The 17,481-nt window shown below is 48.8% G+C and overlaps 1 protein-coding gene across 1 annotated transcript in view; it reads right to left on the bottom strand.

Annotated features, from left to right (window-relative positions):
- ANKRD11 (ankyrin repeat domain 11) overlaps positions 1-17,481 on the bottom strand; it is a 65,746-nt gene that overhangs the window by 19,044 nt on the left and 29,221 nt on the right. Inside the window, exon 3 of the mRNA XM_089667753.1 lies at positions 1,017-1,187. Within this exon, the coding sequence (XP_089523879.1) occupies positions 1,017-1,187 (171 nt within the window). The remainder of the gene's footprint in view (positions 1-1,016; positions 1,188-17,481) is intronic.

The raw sequence follows: 17,481 nt of genomic DNA, 5'->3' as shown, positions 1-17,481 counted from the left end.
GCCATCAACAGGCCATACAGTTATGTCGGCCATATGCAGATCGAAATTCAGACAGTTCAGTGGGGACTGGCCGATTTCCAACCCATGTATGGGCAGGATGACTGTACCGAAGTCTATCGACTGATCGACATTTGTACAACCCAACAACCAGTTGGGATTTTCCTGATCGATCAGTGCCCTCAGCTACAGCCGGCGGCACTGATCAGTTTATTCTGACAGCAGGAGAGCCTCCTCACTGCCAGGATACAACTCAGCAGGCGATTTCCTCCGTCCACATAGAGTGTGTTGATGGGGAATCGAGATCTTCATTCAACCTGGTTCCTCAGGGTGTCAACCACCAGGTTCCAGCAGCTGATTTATGGCCAGGACTCTGCGGAGCTAACAGAGGAGAGATCTGTATGTAAATCTGCACAGCAGAGCAATACAAAGCAGCATGTCTCCTTAGTAAAACACAGAAAACAGTTAACCCTTAGATCTCCCCAGATGTTAACCCCTTCCTGCCCAGTACCATTAGCACAGATCACTGTATTGGTGTCACTGGGGATGTCAGTGGCAGTGACAAGTTTCATTTGGGTGCAAAGTTGCACGAGCGGGCAGAGCGGGCAGAGCGAACGCCGGGGGAGAGCGGGCAGAGCGAACGCCGGGGGAGAGCGGGCAGAGCGAACGCCGGGGGAGAGCGGGCAGAGCGAACGCCGGGGGAGAGCGGGCAGAGCGAACGCCGGGGGAGAGCGGGCAGAGCGAACGCCGGGGGAGAGCGGGCAGAGCGAACGCCGGGGGAGAGCGGGCAGAGCGAACGCCGGGGGAGAGCGGGCAGAGCGAACGCCGGGGGAGAGCGGGCAGAGCGAACGCCGGGGGAGAGCGGGCAGAGCGAACGCCGGGGTCCGGGGAGAGCCGGCAGAGTGAAGGTTACAAGGGCCCTATCCGCTTATAGCCATCAGCATGGATCCTTCTTCTGAGGTCAACAGTTTCAAGCTGATTGCACACCAAAATCCTGAATATCCATGTATGTGCGTTACCTGGGCTGTTTGCAGATTCTTCTGCTGTCATCTGCATAAGTAAGGCGACCTGCTGCCTCTCCGATAAAGGGTACCCGACCCGGATTCCTGAAAGGCCAATGCCAAAAGGTAAGCCAGACTTCCGGTTGGCAGGTTCTTTCTTGATTCGTTTCCTTTCAGGACCCTGTTTTTCTGCAAGAGACAAAATTATTTGTTAAAGGCGATTGACACATATATAACTAACACACACACACACGAAAATAATAATTTGATCCCCGGCAGATTTGTAAGTTTGCCCACTTACACAGAAATGAAGGGTCTATAATTTTTTCATAGATTTATTTTAAATGAGAATCTCAACCAAAAATCCAGTAAAAACACGATGCAAATGTTATAAACCGAGTTGAAGTTCAGTGAGTAAAGTATTTGATCCCCAACCAACAATGATTCTGGCTCCTACAGACTGGCCATGTGCTCATGTGGTACACAGATTAGTCCTGTCAATGTAAGAAGGCGCTCGACAACTCATTATGTGTATACAAAAGACGCCTGTTCACAGATTCGTTCTTCCATTCAAACCTCACCACCACCATGGGCAAGACCAAAGAGCTGTCAAAGGACGACAGGGACAAGATTGTAGATCTGCACAAGGCTGGAATGGGCTACAAGACCATCAGCAAGAAGCTCGGTGAGGAGACAACTGTTGGAGTGAATATTTACAAATGTTCGCAATACAAACTACCCAATCGCCCTCGTCGGTCTGGAGCTCCATGCAAGATTTCACATCATGGGGTAAGGACGATCATGAGAGGGGTCAGCCTAGAACTACACAGGAGAAGCTTGAAATGATCTCCAGGCATTTGGGACCAAACAAACCATTGGTAACACAATAGGCCGCTATAGATGGAAATCCTGCAGCGCCCACAAGGTCCCCCTCCTCAAGAAGGCACATGTACAGGCCCACCTGAAGTTTGCCCATGAACATCTAAATGATTCAGGAGGATTGGGAGAAAGTGCTGGGGTCAGATGAGACCAAAATTCAGCTCTTTGGCATTAGCTCGACTCGCCGTGTTTGGAGGAAGAGAAATGCTGACTATGACCCTAAGAATGCCATCCCAAAAGTCAAGCATGGAGATAGAAACATTATGCTTTGGGGCGGTGTCTCTGCTAAAAGGTACAGGCCAACTTTGCAGCATTGAGGGGTCAATGGACGGGGCCATGCATTGGAAAATCTTGCTGAGAGAAGGAGGTTCTAAACCAGGAACACTGAAGATGGGTCGTGGATGGATCTTCCAGCACAATGACCCAAAATATACCGCCAAGGCAACAAAGGAGTGACTCAAGATGCACATTAAGGTCATGGAGTGGCCTAGCCAGTCTCCACACCTCAATCCTATAGACAATTTATGTAAGGAGCTGAAAATTAGTTGCCAAGCAACAGTCAAGAAACCTTATCCATATAGATAAGATCTGGAAAGAAGAGTGGACCAAAATCCCTCCTGAGATGTGTGCAAACCTGGCAACCATCTACAAGGAACGTCTCACCTCTGTGCTCACCAACAAGAGTTCCTCCACCAACTACAAGGAACGTCTCACCTCTGTGCTCACCAACAAGAGTTCCTCCACCAACTACAAGGAACGTCTCACCTCTGTGCTCACCAACAAGGGTTCCTCCACCAACTACAAGGAACGTCTCACCTCTGTGCTCACCAACAAGAGTTCCTCCACCAACTACAAGGAACGTCTCACCTCTGTGCTCACCAACAAGGGTTCCTCCACCAACTACAAGGAACGTCTCACCTCTGTGCTCACCAACAAGGGTTCCTCCACCAACTACAAGGAACGTCTCACCTCTGTGCTCGCAACAAGAGTTCCTCCACCAACTACAAGGAACGTCTCACCTCTGTGCTCCCCAACAAGGGTTCCTCCACCAACTACAAGGAACGTCTCACCTCTGTGCTCACCAACAAGGGTTCCTCCACCAACTACAAGGAACGTCTCACCTCTGTGCTCGCAACAAGAGTTCCTCCACCAACTACAAGGAACGTCTCACCTCTGTGCTCACCAACAAGAGTTCCTCCACCAACTACAAGGAACGTCTCACCTGTGTGCTCACCAACAAGAGTTCCTCCACCATCTACAAGGAACGTCTCACCTCTGTGCTCACCAACAAGAGTTCCTCCACCAACTACAAGGAACGTCTCACCTCTGTGCTCACCAACAAGAGTTCCTCCACCAACTACAAGGAACGTCTCACCTCTGTGCTCACCAACAAGGGTTCCTCCACCAACTACAAGGAACGTCTCACCTCTGGGCTCGCAACAAGAGTTCCTCCACCATCTACAAGGAACGTCTCACCTCTGTGCTCACCAACAAGAGTTCCTCCACCAACTACAAGGAACGTCTCACCTGTGTGCTCACCAACAAGAGTTCCTCCACCATCTACAAGGAACGTCTCACCTCTGTGCTCACCAACAAGAGTTCCTCCACCAACTACTAAGTCCTGTTTTGCTCGGGGATCAAATACTTATTTTCCTCACTGAACTGAAACTCCATTTATAACATTTGTATCGTGTTGTTTCTGCACTTTTGGCTGATATTCTGGCTATTTAAAATACACCGATGATAAAAATCATAGACCCTTCATTTCATTGTAAGTGGTCGAACTTACAAAATCTGCTGGGGATCGAATTATTTTCTAGTGTGTGAGAGAAATAACATGACAACGCAATGTGGTACATCATTTGCTTCCTCCAAGAACAGAACGTCAAGACAGACTACTACTCCAAGCAAGCGCTTTTCCTCAGCAAAAACCCCCCAAAAACCTGAATCGCTCCAGTCATTTCAGTCACAAAGGGGGACCAACATAACCAGAGGGGTAGATGCCTCCAATTCCTCGAAGGGCCTCCTGAGAGCCTGACAACCAAACGCTGTTTCACAGACATTTTAGCATTCCGGTTGAACATTCTGCAGTTTTATTGGTTTTCTATGGCTGTAAACATGACTTTTTCCAACAATGTACGCTGCAAGTTGGAAGTCTCCAGAGCAACGACCCACAAGTATTCCTTTAATCAAGTAAACGCTTCTGGGGACCAGATTTGAGCAGTTATGTAACAGGGACCATGCGAGAGACATTTTAGCATTGAAAAGGATCCAATTGAATAAAACATGCAGCCAACAAGACAAATATCCACAGTGAGGTTTAACCAATGAAAGCAATCAGATCGAAAGCAGCTAGACATCTAGAAGAGACCGGCCACATTGTCTCCAACCGACAAGCATGCAGACCTAGGTCTGACTGCAGCTCTATGCACTCTAGACCAGTGGTCTCCAAACTGCGGCCTGGGGGCCACATGCGGCCCTTTGCTTGTTTTTATCTGGCCCTTGCACTATTTAATCCACTGACAACAAATTCCTCCCAATGATACCAACGATGGGGTACAGCTCCCACCAATGAAACCAAGAATGGGGCCCAATGACACCATCAATGGGGCACAATTTCTCCCATAGACACCATCGATGGGGCACAATTTCTCCCATAGACACCATCGATGGGGCACAATTTCTCCCATAGACACCATCGATGGGGCACAATTTCTCCCATAGACACCATCGATGGGGCACAATTTCTCCCATAGACACCATCGATGGGGCACAATTTCTCCCATAGACACAATCGATGGGGCACAATTTCTCCCATAGACACCATCGATGGGGCACAATTTCTCCCATAGACACCATCGATGGGGCACAATTTCTCCCATAGACACCATCGATGGGGCACAATTTCTCCCATAGACACCATCGACACGGCACAATTTCTCCCATAGACACCATCGACACGGCACAATTTCTCCCATAGACACCATCGATGGGGCACAATTTCTCCCATAAACACCATCAATGGGGCACAATTTCTCCCATAAACACCATCAATGGGGCACAATTTCTCCCATTGACACCATCAATGGGGCACAATTCCTCGCACTACCACCAAAAATGGGGCATGGTTTACTTACACTGATGCTGGGACATTTTCCGGTCCAGCCCCCCCTAAAGTCTGAAGGACCGTAAACTGGCCCTTTGCTTAGAAAGTTTGGAGACCCCCTTCTCTAGGCACTCAAGATCGGGGAGTCAACAGCCAGTAGATGGCAGCCAGGTGACTGGTAGATCGCAGTCTGGGCTTGCTGACCCAGCATAGCAGAGCATCAGGGTGTGATGCAGAGGGACTACTTGTAAAGTTGGAGCTGCAGTAGAGAACAAGAGCCGCATAAACGATTCCTCCTCTGTAGTACCGACTCTCCCCTTCAATCAGCTCACATCTCTCCACACTGAACTCTGCAGTTTGTAATATCCGCTCCCGGCCCTTTATCTAACAGCTCAGACAAGCTGTATAAATTCTGGACTTTGAACAGATGTAGCAAAGAGCAGGCTAAAGATAAACAGGTACAACTCATGTAGGAGGATTTGTCTGTCACCTGAGGTCAGTCACTTCATTTGGATATATGAAAGGGTTTACAGCCATATCTATTGCCTGCCAAAGAGAAAGCGGGAAGTAGGGGGAGGAGAGGAAAAAAACTTTCCTGAGGAGGATAGAAAAAATAAAGGGGGGCATGTGTGGTGGGCTTTGTGGCCTGAGGAGAAGAAAGTCACCAGCACATCATGGATCTCCAACATTTCGGAGCCCCGCAGCACCCAATCATTAGGCATGTGGTCAGACGCCAGATAAAGGGGTTCTGTGAGGCTCCAAAATGTTGCTCTTACTGTAACTATGATCACTTCACAAAGCTTTGGATCCACATTGGAGATCCACGGGTGTGCTGGTGACATTCTCCTCCGACTGTTCTCGGTTCCAGCCGATAGTTGCTGCAGCACCTGCTTACACACCCAGCCATCTCGGAACGCAGGAACACGTTCACTGGAACTGGCCTTGCACACCAACAGCAAAGTACAGTCTAAACTCAAGTGATCACTGTAGGTTTTCCACCAAAACTTCAAAAATTTGGTATAAGTGTTGGCTGATATGAGCTTCTCATGAACCCCAATGCTTGACCTCCGTGAAACTGAGAAATGGCCTCCATCAGGATCTAGCTAGGCTGTTGGGAACCCAAATCCCACGAGCCTCCTCTGGTTGTTGGTGAGGGTCGGGATGGACTTGTGCAATACGGCCTCCCATGGGTTGCGGGCGAGGGTCAGAGAAAGGTTTCGGCTATAGACGCACCAACAAGGCCTCTCATGTAATCCGGTTATCTACCCAAGAGTTGGGAGACAGTGATCAAGGTCAGGCAGTTGGCAATGACTATCAGAGTCCACCTTGACAGCCTGGGGCTGGAGGTCTTTACAGCGACAAGATGAACACAATAAAAGCTAAATGCAGAAAAGGCCAATCCTTTCACAAGACGGCTCTATTACAATTCAAGACTCATTTGACATTTTCATGCATTTTATTGGTAATATTCTGGCCTTTTATCACGCACGGTTCCTGGTCTTCCAGGGTTGAAGGGGCCGGTCCAGCAGCCAACCTATTCATACACCAATAAAGCCATTCGTTGGACACAATGCATGCAGGCTAGCCATCAGAAGACCACTGGAAGCCAATGACCCGGCCACAACAGGAATGCTGCAGCCCCTCATCATCTGTAGCTCCTCAGAGTCTGCACTGGGCTGGCGGTCACGAGACTCTCCCCATGTGTGGTGCGTCAGGGAAAAGCCTGCAGCATGTAAGATCAGCACAGAACACGGAAGAGGAGCGAGCAGCCAACTGGAGATTGCAACCACATGAATGGTATACGGCTATACACTCAATCCCACATTTCCAACAGCAAATGTGATGATTGGAGGGAAGGCGGAAAGGAAAAACACCGCAGAAATGATTATACAGCAAGAAATTGTTCATCTGTTTCAATGCTCGGCCTTGAGAACATGCATGCAGACAGGCCTGCTATTCAGCTGTAGGGCTGGATTCTCCTGAAAGAACAGAAGCATGCTTGAGACGTGTGATGATAATACAGCGACCGCATGAACAAGAAATAAACAGTCCAATAAAGACAGGAAGGGGGTGCGATACAACCTGCGGCCCACATTTCTAATTGCTCACGCAACAGTCTCATCTTGTTTACTAATTACGAAGGCAGGGGCCCCTCGGAGCCGGATCAGATTGCAGGGCTGGAGATGTAGGAAACCGGCAAGCCTGCATGCTAGTGGAAACACGTATGACGAAACACACATACCATCTAGGAAGCAGATCGAAGGCCTCATGCACACTGGACGCTTTGGCCATCTTTCCTCCTGGCAGCAGAGATTTGGCAGAGAAACCGTTTGGTCGTTCATTCATTTCATTGGCCAGAACAATAAAACTTTACCTAGAGACCCAACCCAGCATTCGGTGACATCACAACGCGATTTCTATAAAAGCTCACAGGAAATCGATCTTAAAGCAGGGCTCCCCCCAAAAGAGGAAGGACTGGTCTCACACTCCCCATTAAGGATTGGCACCTTTGGGGTGTGGGAAGCTGGGACCTGAAATTGACAGGTACCCGCTCCAACATCCGCCGCAATCGTGTAGGCGATCAGAAGTGGCAGTTGTCCCCTGGAAAACTCTGCATTACCAGGAGCTAAACTGGTCTATTCAAAGAAAACAGGAAAAAAAAGAGGACCCTGACAATGTACCTGCATGGAAAAACAAAAGAAACATTTTTCAAAGGAAATCGTCTTATTACAGCGATTTAGAAAAGCTGCTTCAGTGACGGCACATGGCAGGGCAGCAGAAGGAAGTGAAAGGAGGAAGGAAAGAACACGAGTAGAGGTACAGGAGAGGTACAGTACAGAGTAGAGGTATAGAAGATGTACAGTAGAGGTACAGTAGAGGTACAGTACAGAGTAGAGGTACAGTACAGAGTAGAGGTACAGTACAGAGTAGAGGTACAGTACAGAGTAGAGGTACAGTACAGAGTAGAGGTATAGAAGATGTACAGTAGAGGTATAGTAGAGGTACAGTCGAGGTAGGGTACAGGGTAGAGGTACAGTACAGAGTAGATGAGTAGTAGAAGTAGAGGTACAGTACAGAGTAGAGGTACAGTAGAGGTACAGTACAGAGTAGAGGTACAGTAGAGGTACAGTACAGAGTAGAGGTACAGTAGAGGTACAGTACAGAGTAGAGGTACAGTAGAGGTACAGTACAGAGTAGAGGTACAGTACAGAGTAGAGGTAGAGTAGAGGTACAGTACAGAGTAGAGGTACAGGAGAGGTACAGTACAGAGTAGAGGTACAGTACAGAGTAGAGGTAGAGTAGAGGTACAGTACAGAGTAGAGGTACAGGAGAGGTACAGTACAGAGTAGAGGTAGAGGAGAGGTACAGTACAGAGTAGAGGTAGAGGAGAGGTACAGTACAGAGTAGAGGTAGAGGAGAGGTACAGTACAGAGTAGAGGTAGAGGAGAGGTACAGTACAGAGTAGAGGTACAGGAGAGGTACAGTACAGAGTAGAGGTAGAGGAGAGGTACAGTACAGAGTAGAGGTAGAGGAGAGGTACAGTACAGAGTAGAGGTAGAGGAGAGGTACAGTACAGAGTAGAGGTAGAGGAGAGGTACAGTACAGAGTAGAGGTACAGGAGAGGTACAGTACAGAGTAGAGGTAGAGGAGAGGTACAGTACAGAGTAGAGGTAGAGGAGAGGTACAGTACAGAGTAGAGGTAGAGGAGAGGTACAGTACAGAGTAGAGGTACAGGAGAGGTACAGTACAGAGTAGAGGTACAGGAGAGGTACAGTACAGAGTAGAGGTACAGGAGAGGTAGGGTACAGAGTAGAGGAATAGTAGAGGTACAGTACAGAGTAGAGGTATAGTAGATGTACGGTACAGAGTAGAGGTATAGTAGATGTACAGTACAGAGTAGAGGTATAGTAGAGGTACAGTACAGAGTAGAGGTAGAGGAGAGGTACAGTACAGAGTAGAGGTAGAGGAGAGGTACAGTACAGAGTAGAGGTATAGTAGATGTACAGTACAGAGTAGAGGTATAGTAGATGTACGGTACAGAGTAGAGGTATAGTAGATGTACAGTACAGAGTAGAGGTATAGTAGAGGTACAGTACAGAGTAGAGGTAGAGGAGAGGTACAGTACAGAGTAGAGGTACAGTAGAGGTAGGGCACAGAGTAGAGGTAGAGGTATAGTAGATAAACAGTACAGAGTAGAGGTATAGTAAAGGTAAAGTACAGAGTAGAGGTATAGTAGAGGTACAGTACAGAGTAGAGGTATAGGAGAGGTACAGTACAGAGTAGAGGTACAGGAGAGGTACAGTACAGAGTAGAGGTATAGTAGAGGTACAGTACAGAGTAGAGGTATAGTAGATGTACAGTACAGAGTAGAGGTACAGTAGAGGTACAGTACAGAGTAGAGGTATAGTAGAGGTACAGTACAGAGTAGAGGTAGAGGTATAGTAGAGGTACAGTACAGAGTAGAGGTAGAGGTATAGTAGAGGTACAGTACAGAGTAGAGGTATAGTAGAGGTACAGTACAGAGTAGAGGTATAGTAGAGGTAGGGCACAGAGTAGAGGTATAGTAGATGTACAGTACAGAGTAGAGGTATAGTAGAGGTACAGTGCAGAGTAGAGGTATAGTAAAGGTACAGTACAGAGTAGAGGTATAGTAGATGTACGGTACAGAGTAGAGGTATAGTAGAGGTACAGTGCAGAGTAGAGGTATAGTAGAGGTACAGTACAGAGTAGAGGTATAGTAGATAGTAGAGGTAGATAAACAGTACAGAGTAGGAGGAGCAACAACACAGAACGACCCCAGCGAGTGACAACGGCTCATCATCCAGAAATGATGAATGTGAATACAGACCGACATGGCAATGCCACTACAGAGACCAGGAGCAGCAAGTATTAAAGTGGAACCTTCCTCAGGCGACATGGACCATTTTTAGTTCTTATGCTTATTAGTAGATAGGAAGGTATAACATTTACTTGTTTTAAAGTTGTTTTTTTTCCACATCTCTTTGATTACTTCCTGGTTTCTGGTCTAGGCAAATGTCATGCATCCCAAAAGCCTTCAGGAGGAGAGGAAGGGCTCTTTCAGCCAAGCACACTCCCTGCCTACATGCATGAGCTAAGGGCAGATGGATTCCAGGAAGTAAATGCTTCATGAATCATCTGCCCTCACTCAAGATGGCCACTGCCAAAAATGCTAGGGGGCTGTTTTTCACAGTGATTTCTCACCAAAACAAAGCATGGAGATATGGATGGATGAGGGAGTTTGCTTTGAAAATTAAAAATTAAACAGCGTTTTTGGTTTGCGTTGCCCAGAGGTATTGTAGTTCCACTTTAACCTCCCTAGAGGTCTGATGATGTCAGTATTTCTGTGCGCAAAGCTGTACTTTTTTTGCATCTAAATATGTTGTTTTTTTATTGTAGGCTGTAATTTTTAGGAATAACTCCCTGAAATCTGTCCGGACAAGAGTCTAGTAAACATCCCGGGGAGGATAACATTTGAAATACAAAATCATAAATTATAATTTAACAAATAATCATAAAAAATAATAATATAATAATAAATGTAATTCAATAATATAATCACCGAAAACACTGAAATGTGAAATATAGCGCCAAGTTCGCACATCGCTGAGCAAAGTCGCAGAATCGTTTTCAGTGTCTGATGAGGAATTTCCCCCACCAATCATTATCACTCAATTCTGCAAGTGGTTCTGATTTCCTATCGCTGTTCTCTAGCCGGTCTAAAACCGCGTCTGACCTAAAGGGACGCTTTTTGGACGCCATGGACGTTTCTCAGTTTCCAGGCAGAAAGGGCGGTAAAAATGCAGGCAGGGCGCCGGACAAAGCACTCGGGACAAAATGTATGTGAAATGGTTGGATACAGGAATGTTATACTATGTGATTTTACTGTATTTAGTGAATGTCACTTTTTGTCATTTTCAAATTTCCCGCCAGTTCCGTCCCCCGTACATCCCGACGTCGCAGGGAACAGAACCCGGAAGATGGATGCCGGCATCGGCCGGAGGACATTACAGGGGACACTGCAGGGGGGACATCGCGGGAGCGCAGGACAAGGTAAGTGAGGGAGAGATCCCGGAGCAATGCTGCAGTGTATTCCCAAGTGTAGCTCGGGGGGGGTCACCGCTTGTGGTGCTGAAACTTTACCCCGAGCTACACTCAGGAATACCGCCAGGGGGGTTAAAGCAGAACTTCAGGCAAAAACCACTTTACACGTCCTGGTTGACGATTTCCTGCCCTCACTTAATATGTCACCCATCTCCAGGCTCACTCAGTAGTTGCAGATCAAACCGTGAATTATATTTCCTGTTTGTAAGACGGGCGGCTGCTCTGCCTCCTGTCCCCCCAGCCACTGGTCTTGGCACCTCCCTTCTGTAGTTCCTGCTCCAGGAAACAGTGATGTCATTATGCCCCATTTAAATAAAAAAAAAAAAAAAAAAAAACTTGTGTTGCGCTAAATGAAATATAAATATCTAAAGAAATTGATGAATATACAAATAATATGTCCAATAGATGATGAACAAGAAAGTGCTCAAGAGTGAACCATTGCCACAAAAATAAATAAAACAGTCCTTCGAGTGTACAGAACAGTCCCCTTCTGTGATGAACGATTTTCATTCCAATATATCCACCAACGTGAATTTGCACCACCGTGATATCAAATTGGAGGCTTACCAGATCCCCTGACCCCTTAATTATAGGGGGCCAATACACGCCCAATATATATCTAATCCCATCCAGGCTCAGATCGGATCACATGTACCACCCGAGGCTCAGGCCGTTCCGATGTTATGGGGGTCAACATATACTGGCAGCACACCCTCCTCCCCCCAACGTGGAGCGCAGGCTTCGCAGCACACAATGCAACTGCTCATTAGGTATCTGGGTGGATTCTGACATTATTGTCAGGATCCCTACAGAACCAGGACAGGCTCTGATTTCAGCCAGCAGCGGGTGTTAGCCCTCTGACTGAATCTGGGTCACAGAACCAAGTGCACTGCAGTGGCCCACAAGAGAAGTAGGGCAAAGCTTTACCCACACTACTCCTATAATGAATTTTAATAACCTTTGTGAATTCAATTTAAAGTGATTCAAACGGTTTATCTTTTTTAAAGAAAAACACAAACCTGTCTACAGTTACCTGCTGTGTGTAATGGAGCCCCAATCCTCCCATTCTTGGGTCCCCCACAGGCTCTCCTGTCCCCTCCCTCCTGTCAGGTGCCCCCACAGCAAATGGATTGCTATGGGGGAACCTGCTGCTCCATGTATCCATTCATATACGGAGCCGTGGCTCAGCCCTGCCCCTTCTCTTTTCTCATTGGCTAACTTGTTGTGAATGACAGCAGCAGGAGCCAATGGCTCCTGCTTCTGTCTCAGCCAATGAGAAGGGGGAGTGCGGGATGGCTGAGACTCCAGTGCACATCACTGGATTGAGAGGGGGGGGCTTAGGTTATTAGGGGGGATGCTGCACACAGGTTTTTTTTACCTTCATACATAGAACACATGACGCTAAAACCTTCAGCCTTTACAACCACTTAATATATTTAAGAAAAAAAAAATAATCTGCACTGAGGCAAATCCACAGAATAAAAAACTGCCCCCATATAAATGTAAAAAACTGCCCCCATATAAATGTAAAAAACTGCCCCCATATAAATGTGATACTAATTCTATCAAAACTCAGAACTCCTTAAAGTGGAGCTCCACCCAAAACGGAAGTGACTTTAATGCCTACTCCCCCACTCCCTGTTAAGGATTGGCACCTTCGGGGAGCAGGTAACAGAACTGACAGAATTGACAGGTACCCGCTCCCCTGCGATCGCCTAGGCCAGTGGTCGGCAAGCCGCGGCTCGCGAGCCACATGCGGCTCTTTACATATTTTAATGCGGCTCTTCTGTGTGCCGGGCGCCCGCTCCCCTCCCTCCTCTCGGGCGGCTGCCCCAAAAGTCAGGACTCTGCAGCTAGCCCAGCAATGGGCAAACTACGGCCCGGCGGACCTTTTAATCCGGCCCGCGGCAAACATTGGCTGTCAGGATGTAGGCGGGGCAGCGTGACGAACTCCTCTCCTCTCACAGTCCGCCCTGAAGACCGGAACGGCGCGGGAACACGGCTAGAGGAACGCGCGGAGCAAAGGTAAGTGAATTGACACAATATGGGGGATGAATTACTATAGGGGGGATGAATTACTATAGGGGGGATGAATTACTATAGGGGGGATGAATTACTATATGGGGGATGAATTACTATATGGGGGATGAATTACTATATGGGGGATGAATTACTATAGGGGGGATGAAATACTATAGGGGGGATGAATTACTATAGGGGGGATGAAATACTATAGGGGGGATGAATTACTATATGGGGGATGAATTACTATAGGGGGGATGAATTACTATATGGGGGATGAATTACTATATGGGGGATGAATTACTATATGGGGGATGTATTACTATATGGGGGATGAATTACTATAGGGGGGATGAATTACTATAGGGGGGATGAATTACTATAGGGGATGAATTACTATATGGGGGATGTATTACTATATGGGGGATGTATTACTATATGGGGGATGTATTACTATATGGGGGATGTATTTTCAGTTTTAAAAATGTGGCTCTCAAAATAAATTTCAATCGTGGTTTTGGCCAGATTTGGCTCAGTTGAAAAAAAAGGTTGCCCACCACTGGCCTAGGTCAAGGGTGGGCAACCTGCGGCTCTCTAGCTGTTGTGGAACTACATTTCCCATGAGGCATTGCAACATTACAAAACTGACAGTTACAGCTATGACTTGCAGAGGCATGATGGAACTTGTAGTCCTGCAACAGCTGGAGAGCTGCAGGTTGCCTACCCCTGACCTAGGTGATCGGAAGTGGTCTCCCCCCTCCTTCCCTGTAGTCTCCTGGGACACATGACAGGTCCCAGAAGACTACAGGACCATTCAGAATGCGCAGCGCTTCTTGCACATGCTCAGTGGGTACCCGACTGTGAAGCCGCAAGCTGTCACAGCCAGGTGCCCACACTAAAGATGTTGGCGGCGGGAACACAGGACGGCCCGTGAAACGGGCTGCGGACACTTCGGGATCAAGGGACAGGTGAGTGATTTTTTTTTTTTTTTTTTTAAAGTCAGCAGCTAGCGGTTTTTGTTGCTGCTGACATTTTTTTATAGTTTCACTGGAACTCTGCTTTAAGGGTCAGTTCACACTACAAAAACGCACTCCGGATACGTTTTTGTTTACAGTTAACACCACACGCAGTTCCGTTGCAGTTTGCTATGTTCCCAGTGCGGTTCTGTGCAGAAAAAAATGCTGCATGTTCTACTTTTTTTTCTGCCGCAGAAACTGACTGCACTGGTGTGAACCAGGGCGATTGGAATACATGGAAAACACTGCATGCATTTTTGATGCAGAAAAAAGCGCACTGAACTGCATCTAGCGTGAACTAGCCCTAAATTCTCAAACATGAAAAACAATTCATGTATAAAGTGCGCAAAGTTCCATAGTTCGTCTGGCTGAAAAAAGACAAAAGTCCATCCAGTTCAACCATAAAAAAAGAAAAAGTTATAATCCGACACCCACAGTGGATCCAGAGGAAGGCAAAAACCCAGCAAAGCACGATCCAATCTCCTCCTGCAGGGGAAACTCCTTCCTGACCCCCCGAGAGGCAATCGGATATTCCATCACAAGGTTCCTGTTTACGCACTTTTTTCAGACATGAATCGGGTTCTCAGATTTCCCGTTTGAGATCTTTAGCGCGGCTTTACGGAATTGTGATGTTTATGAACAGGACTGGATGTATTCTGTATCCACCATGAAGGGAGGATCCAGTCACCCATCCACCCACCATGAAGGGAGGATCCAGTCACCCATCCACCCACCATGAAGGGAGGATCCAGTCACCCATCCACCCACCATGAAGGGAGGATCCAGTCACCCATCCACCCACCATGAAGGGAGGATCCAGTCACCCATCCACCCACCATGAAGGGAGGATCCAGTCACCCATCCACCCACCATGAAGGGAGATCCCGTGACCCATCCACCCACCATGAAGGGAGGATCCAGTCACCCATCCACCCACCATGAAGGGAGGATCCCGTGACCCATCCACCCACCATGAAGGGAGGATCCCGTGACCCATCCACCCACCATGAAGGGAGGATCCCGTGACCCATCCACCCACCATGAAGGGAGGATCCCGTGACCCATCCACCCACCATGAAGGGAGATCCCGTGACCCATCCACCCACCATGAAGGGAGATCCCGTGACCCATCCACCCACCATGAAGGGAGATCCCGTGACCCATCCATCCACCATGAAGGGAGATCCCGTGACCCATCCACCCACCATGAAGGGAGATCCCGTGACCCATCCACCCACCATGAAGGGAGATCCCGTGACCCATCCACCCACCATGAAGGGAGATCCCGTGACCCACCATGAAGGGAGATCCCGTGACCCATCCACCCACCATGAAGGGAGATCCCGTGACCCATCCACCCACCATGAAGGGAGATCCCGTGACCCATCCACCCACCATGAAGGGAGGATCCCGTGACCCATCCACCCACCATGAAGGGAGGATCCCGTGACCCATCCATCCACCATGAAGGGAGATCCCGTGACCCATCCACCCACCATGAAGGGAGGATCCCGTGACCCATCCACCCACCATGAAGGGAGGATCCCGTGACCCATCCACCCACCATGAAGGGAGATCCCGTGACCCATCCACCCACCATGAAGGGAGATCCCGTGACCCATCCACCCACCATGAAGGGAGATCCCGTGACCCATCCACCCACCATGAAGGGAGATCCCGTGACCCATCCACCCACCATGAAGGGAGATCCCGTGACCCATCCACCCACCATGAAGGGAGGATCCCGTGACCCATCCACCCACCATGAAGGGAGATCCCGTGACCCATCCACCCACCATGAAGGGAGATCCCGTGACCCATCCACCATGAAGGGAGATCCCGTGACCCATCCACCATGAAGGGAGATCCCGTGACCCATTCACCATGAAGGGAGATCCCGTGACCCATCCACCATGAAGGGAGATCCCGTGACCCATCCACCATGAAGGGAGATCCTGTGACCCATCCATCCACCATGAAGGGAGATCCCGTGACCCATCCATCCACCATGAAGGGAGATCCTGTGACCCATCCATCCACCATGAAGGGAGATCCTGTGACCCATCCATCCACCATGAAGGGAGATCCTGTGACCCATCCATCCACCATGAAGGGAGATCCTGTGACCCATCCACCATGAAGGGAGATCCTGTGACCCATCCACCATGAAGGGAGATCCTGTGACCCATCCACCATGAAGGGAGATCCTGTGACCCATCCACCATGAAGGGAGATCCTTTGACCCATCCACCATGAAGGGAGATCCTGTGACCCATCCATTCACCATGAAGGGAGATCCTGTGACCCATCCATCCACCATGAAGGGAGATCCTGTGACCCATCCATCCACCATGAAGGGAGATCCTGTGACCCATCCACCATGAAGGGAGATCCTGTGACCCATCCATTCACCATGAAGGGAGATCCTGTGACCATCCATCCACCATGAAGGGAGATCCTGTGACCCATCCACCATGAAGGGAGATCCTGTGACCCATCCATCATGAAGGGAGATCCTGTGACCCATCCACCATGAAGGGAGATCCCGTGACCCATCCACCATGAAGGGAGATCCCGTGACCCATCCATCCACCATGAAGGGAGGATCCTGTGACCCATCCATCCACCATGAAGGGAGGATCCTGTGACCCATCCACCATGAAGGGAGATCCCGTGACCCATTCACCATGAAGGGAGGATCCTGTGACCCATCCATCCACCATGAAGGGAGATCCTGTGACCCATCCATCCACCATGAAGGGAGATCCTGTGACCCATCCATTCACCATGAATGGAGATCCTGTGACCCATCCATCCACCATGAAGGGAGATCCTGTGACCCATCCACCATGAAGGGAGATCCTTTGACCCATCCACCATGAAGGGAGATCCTGTGACCCATCCATTCACCATGAAGGGAGATCCTGTGACCCATCCATTCACCATGAAGGGAGATCCTGTGACCCATCCATCCACCATGAAGGGAGATCCTGTGACCCATCCACCATGAAGGGAGATCCTGTCACCCATCCACCATGAAGGGAGATCCTGTCACCCATCCATCCACCATGAAGGGAGATCCTGTCACCCATCCACCATGAAGGGAGATCCTGTCACCCATCCACCATGAAGGGAGATCCTGTCACCCATCCACCATGAAGGGAGATCCTGTGACCCATCCACCATGAAGGGAGATCCTGTCACCCATCCACCATGAAGGGAGATCCTGTCACCCATCCACCATGAAGGGAGATCCTGTCACCCATCCATCAGACTCGCGCCATAAAGCGAATCGTCATCCTCTCACCGGGCTGATTAAAGCAACTGGTTAAAAGCT

This window comes from Staurois parvus, unplaced genomic scaffold (assembly GCF_062004578.1).
Source record: "Staurois parvus isolate SC_StPar_1 unplaced genomic scaffold, SC_StPar_1.0 ptg003552l, whole genome shotgun sequence".
NCBI classification, from domain to species: Eukaryota; Metazoa; Chordata; class Amphibia; order Anura; family Ranidae; genus Staurois; species Staurois parvus.
This window is presented reverse-complemented; position numbering and strand designations above follow the sequence as displayed.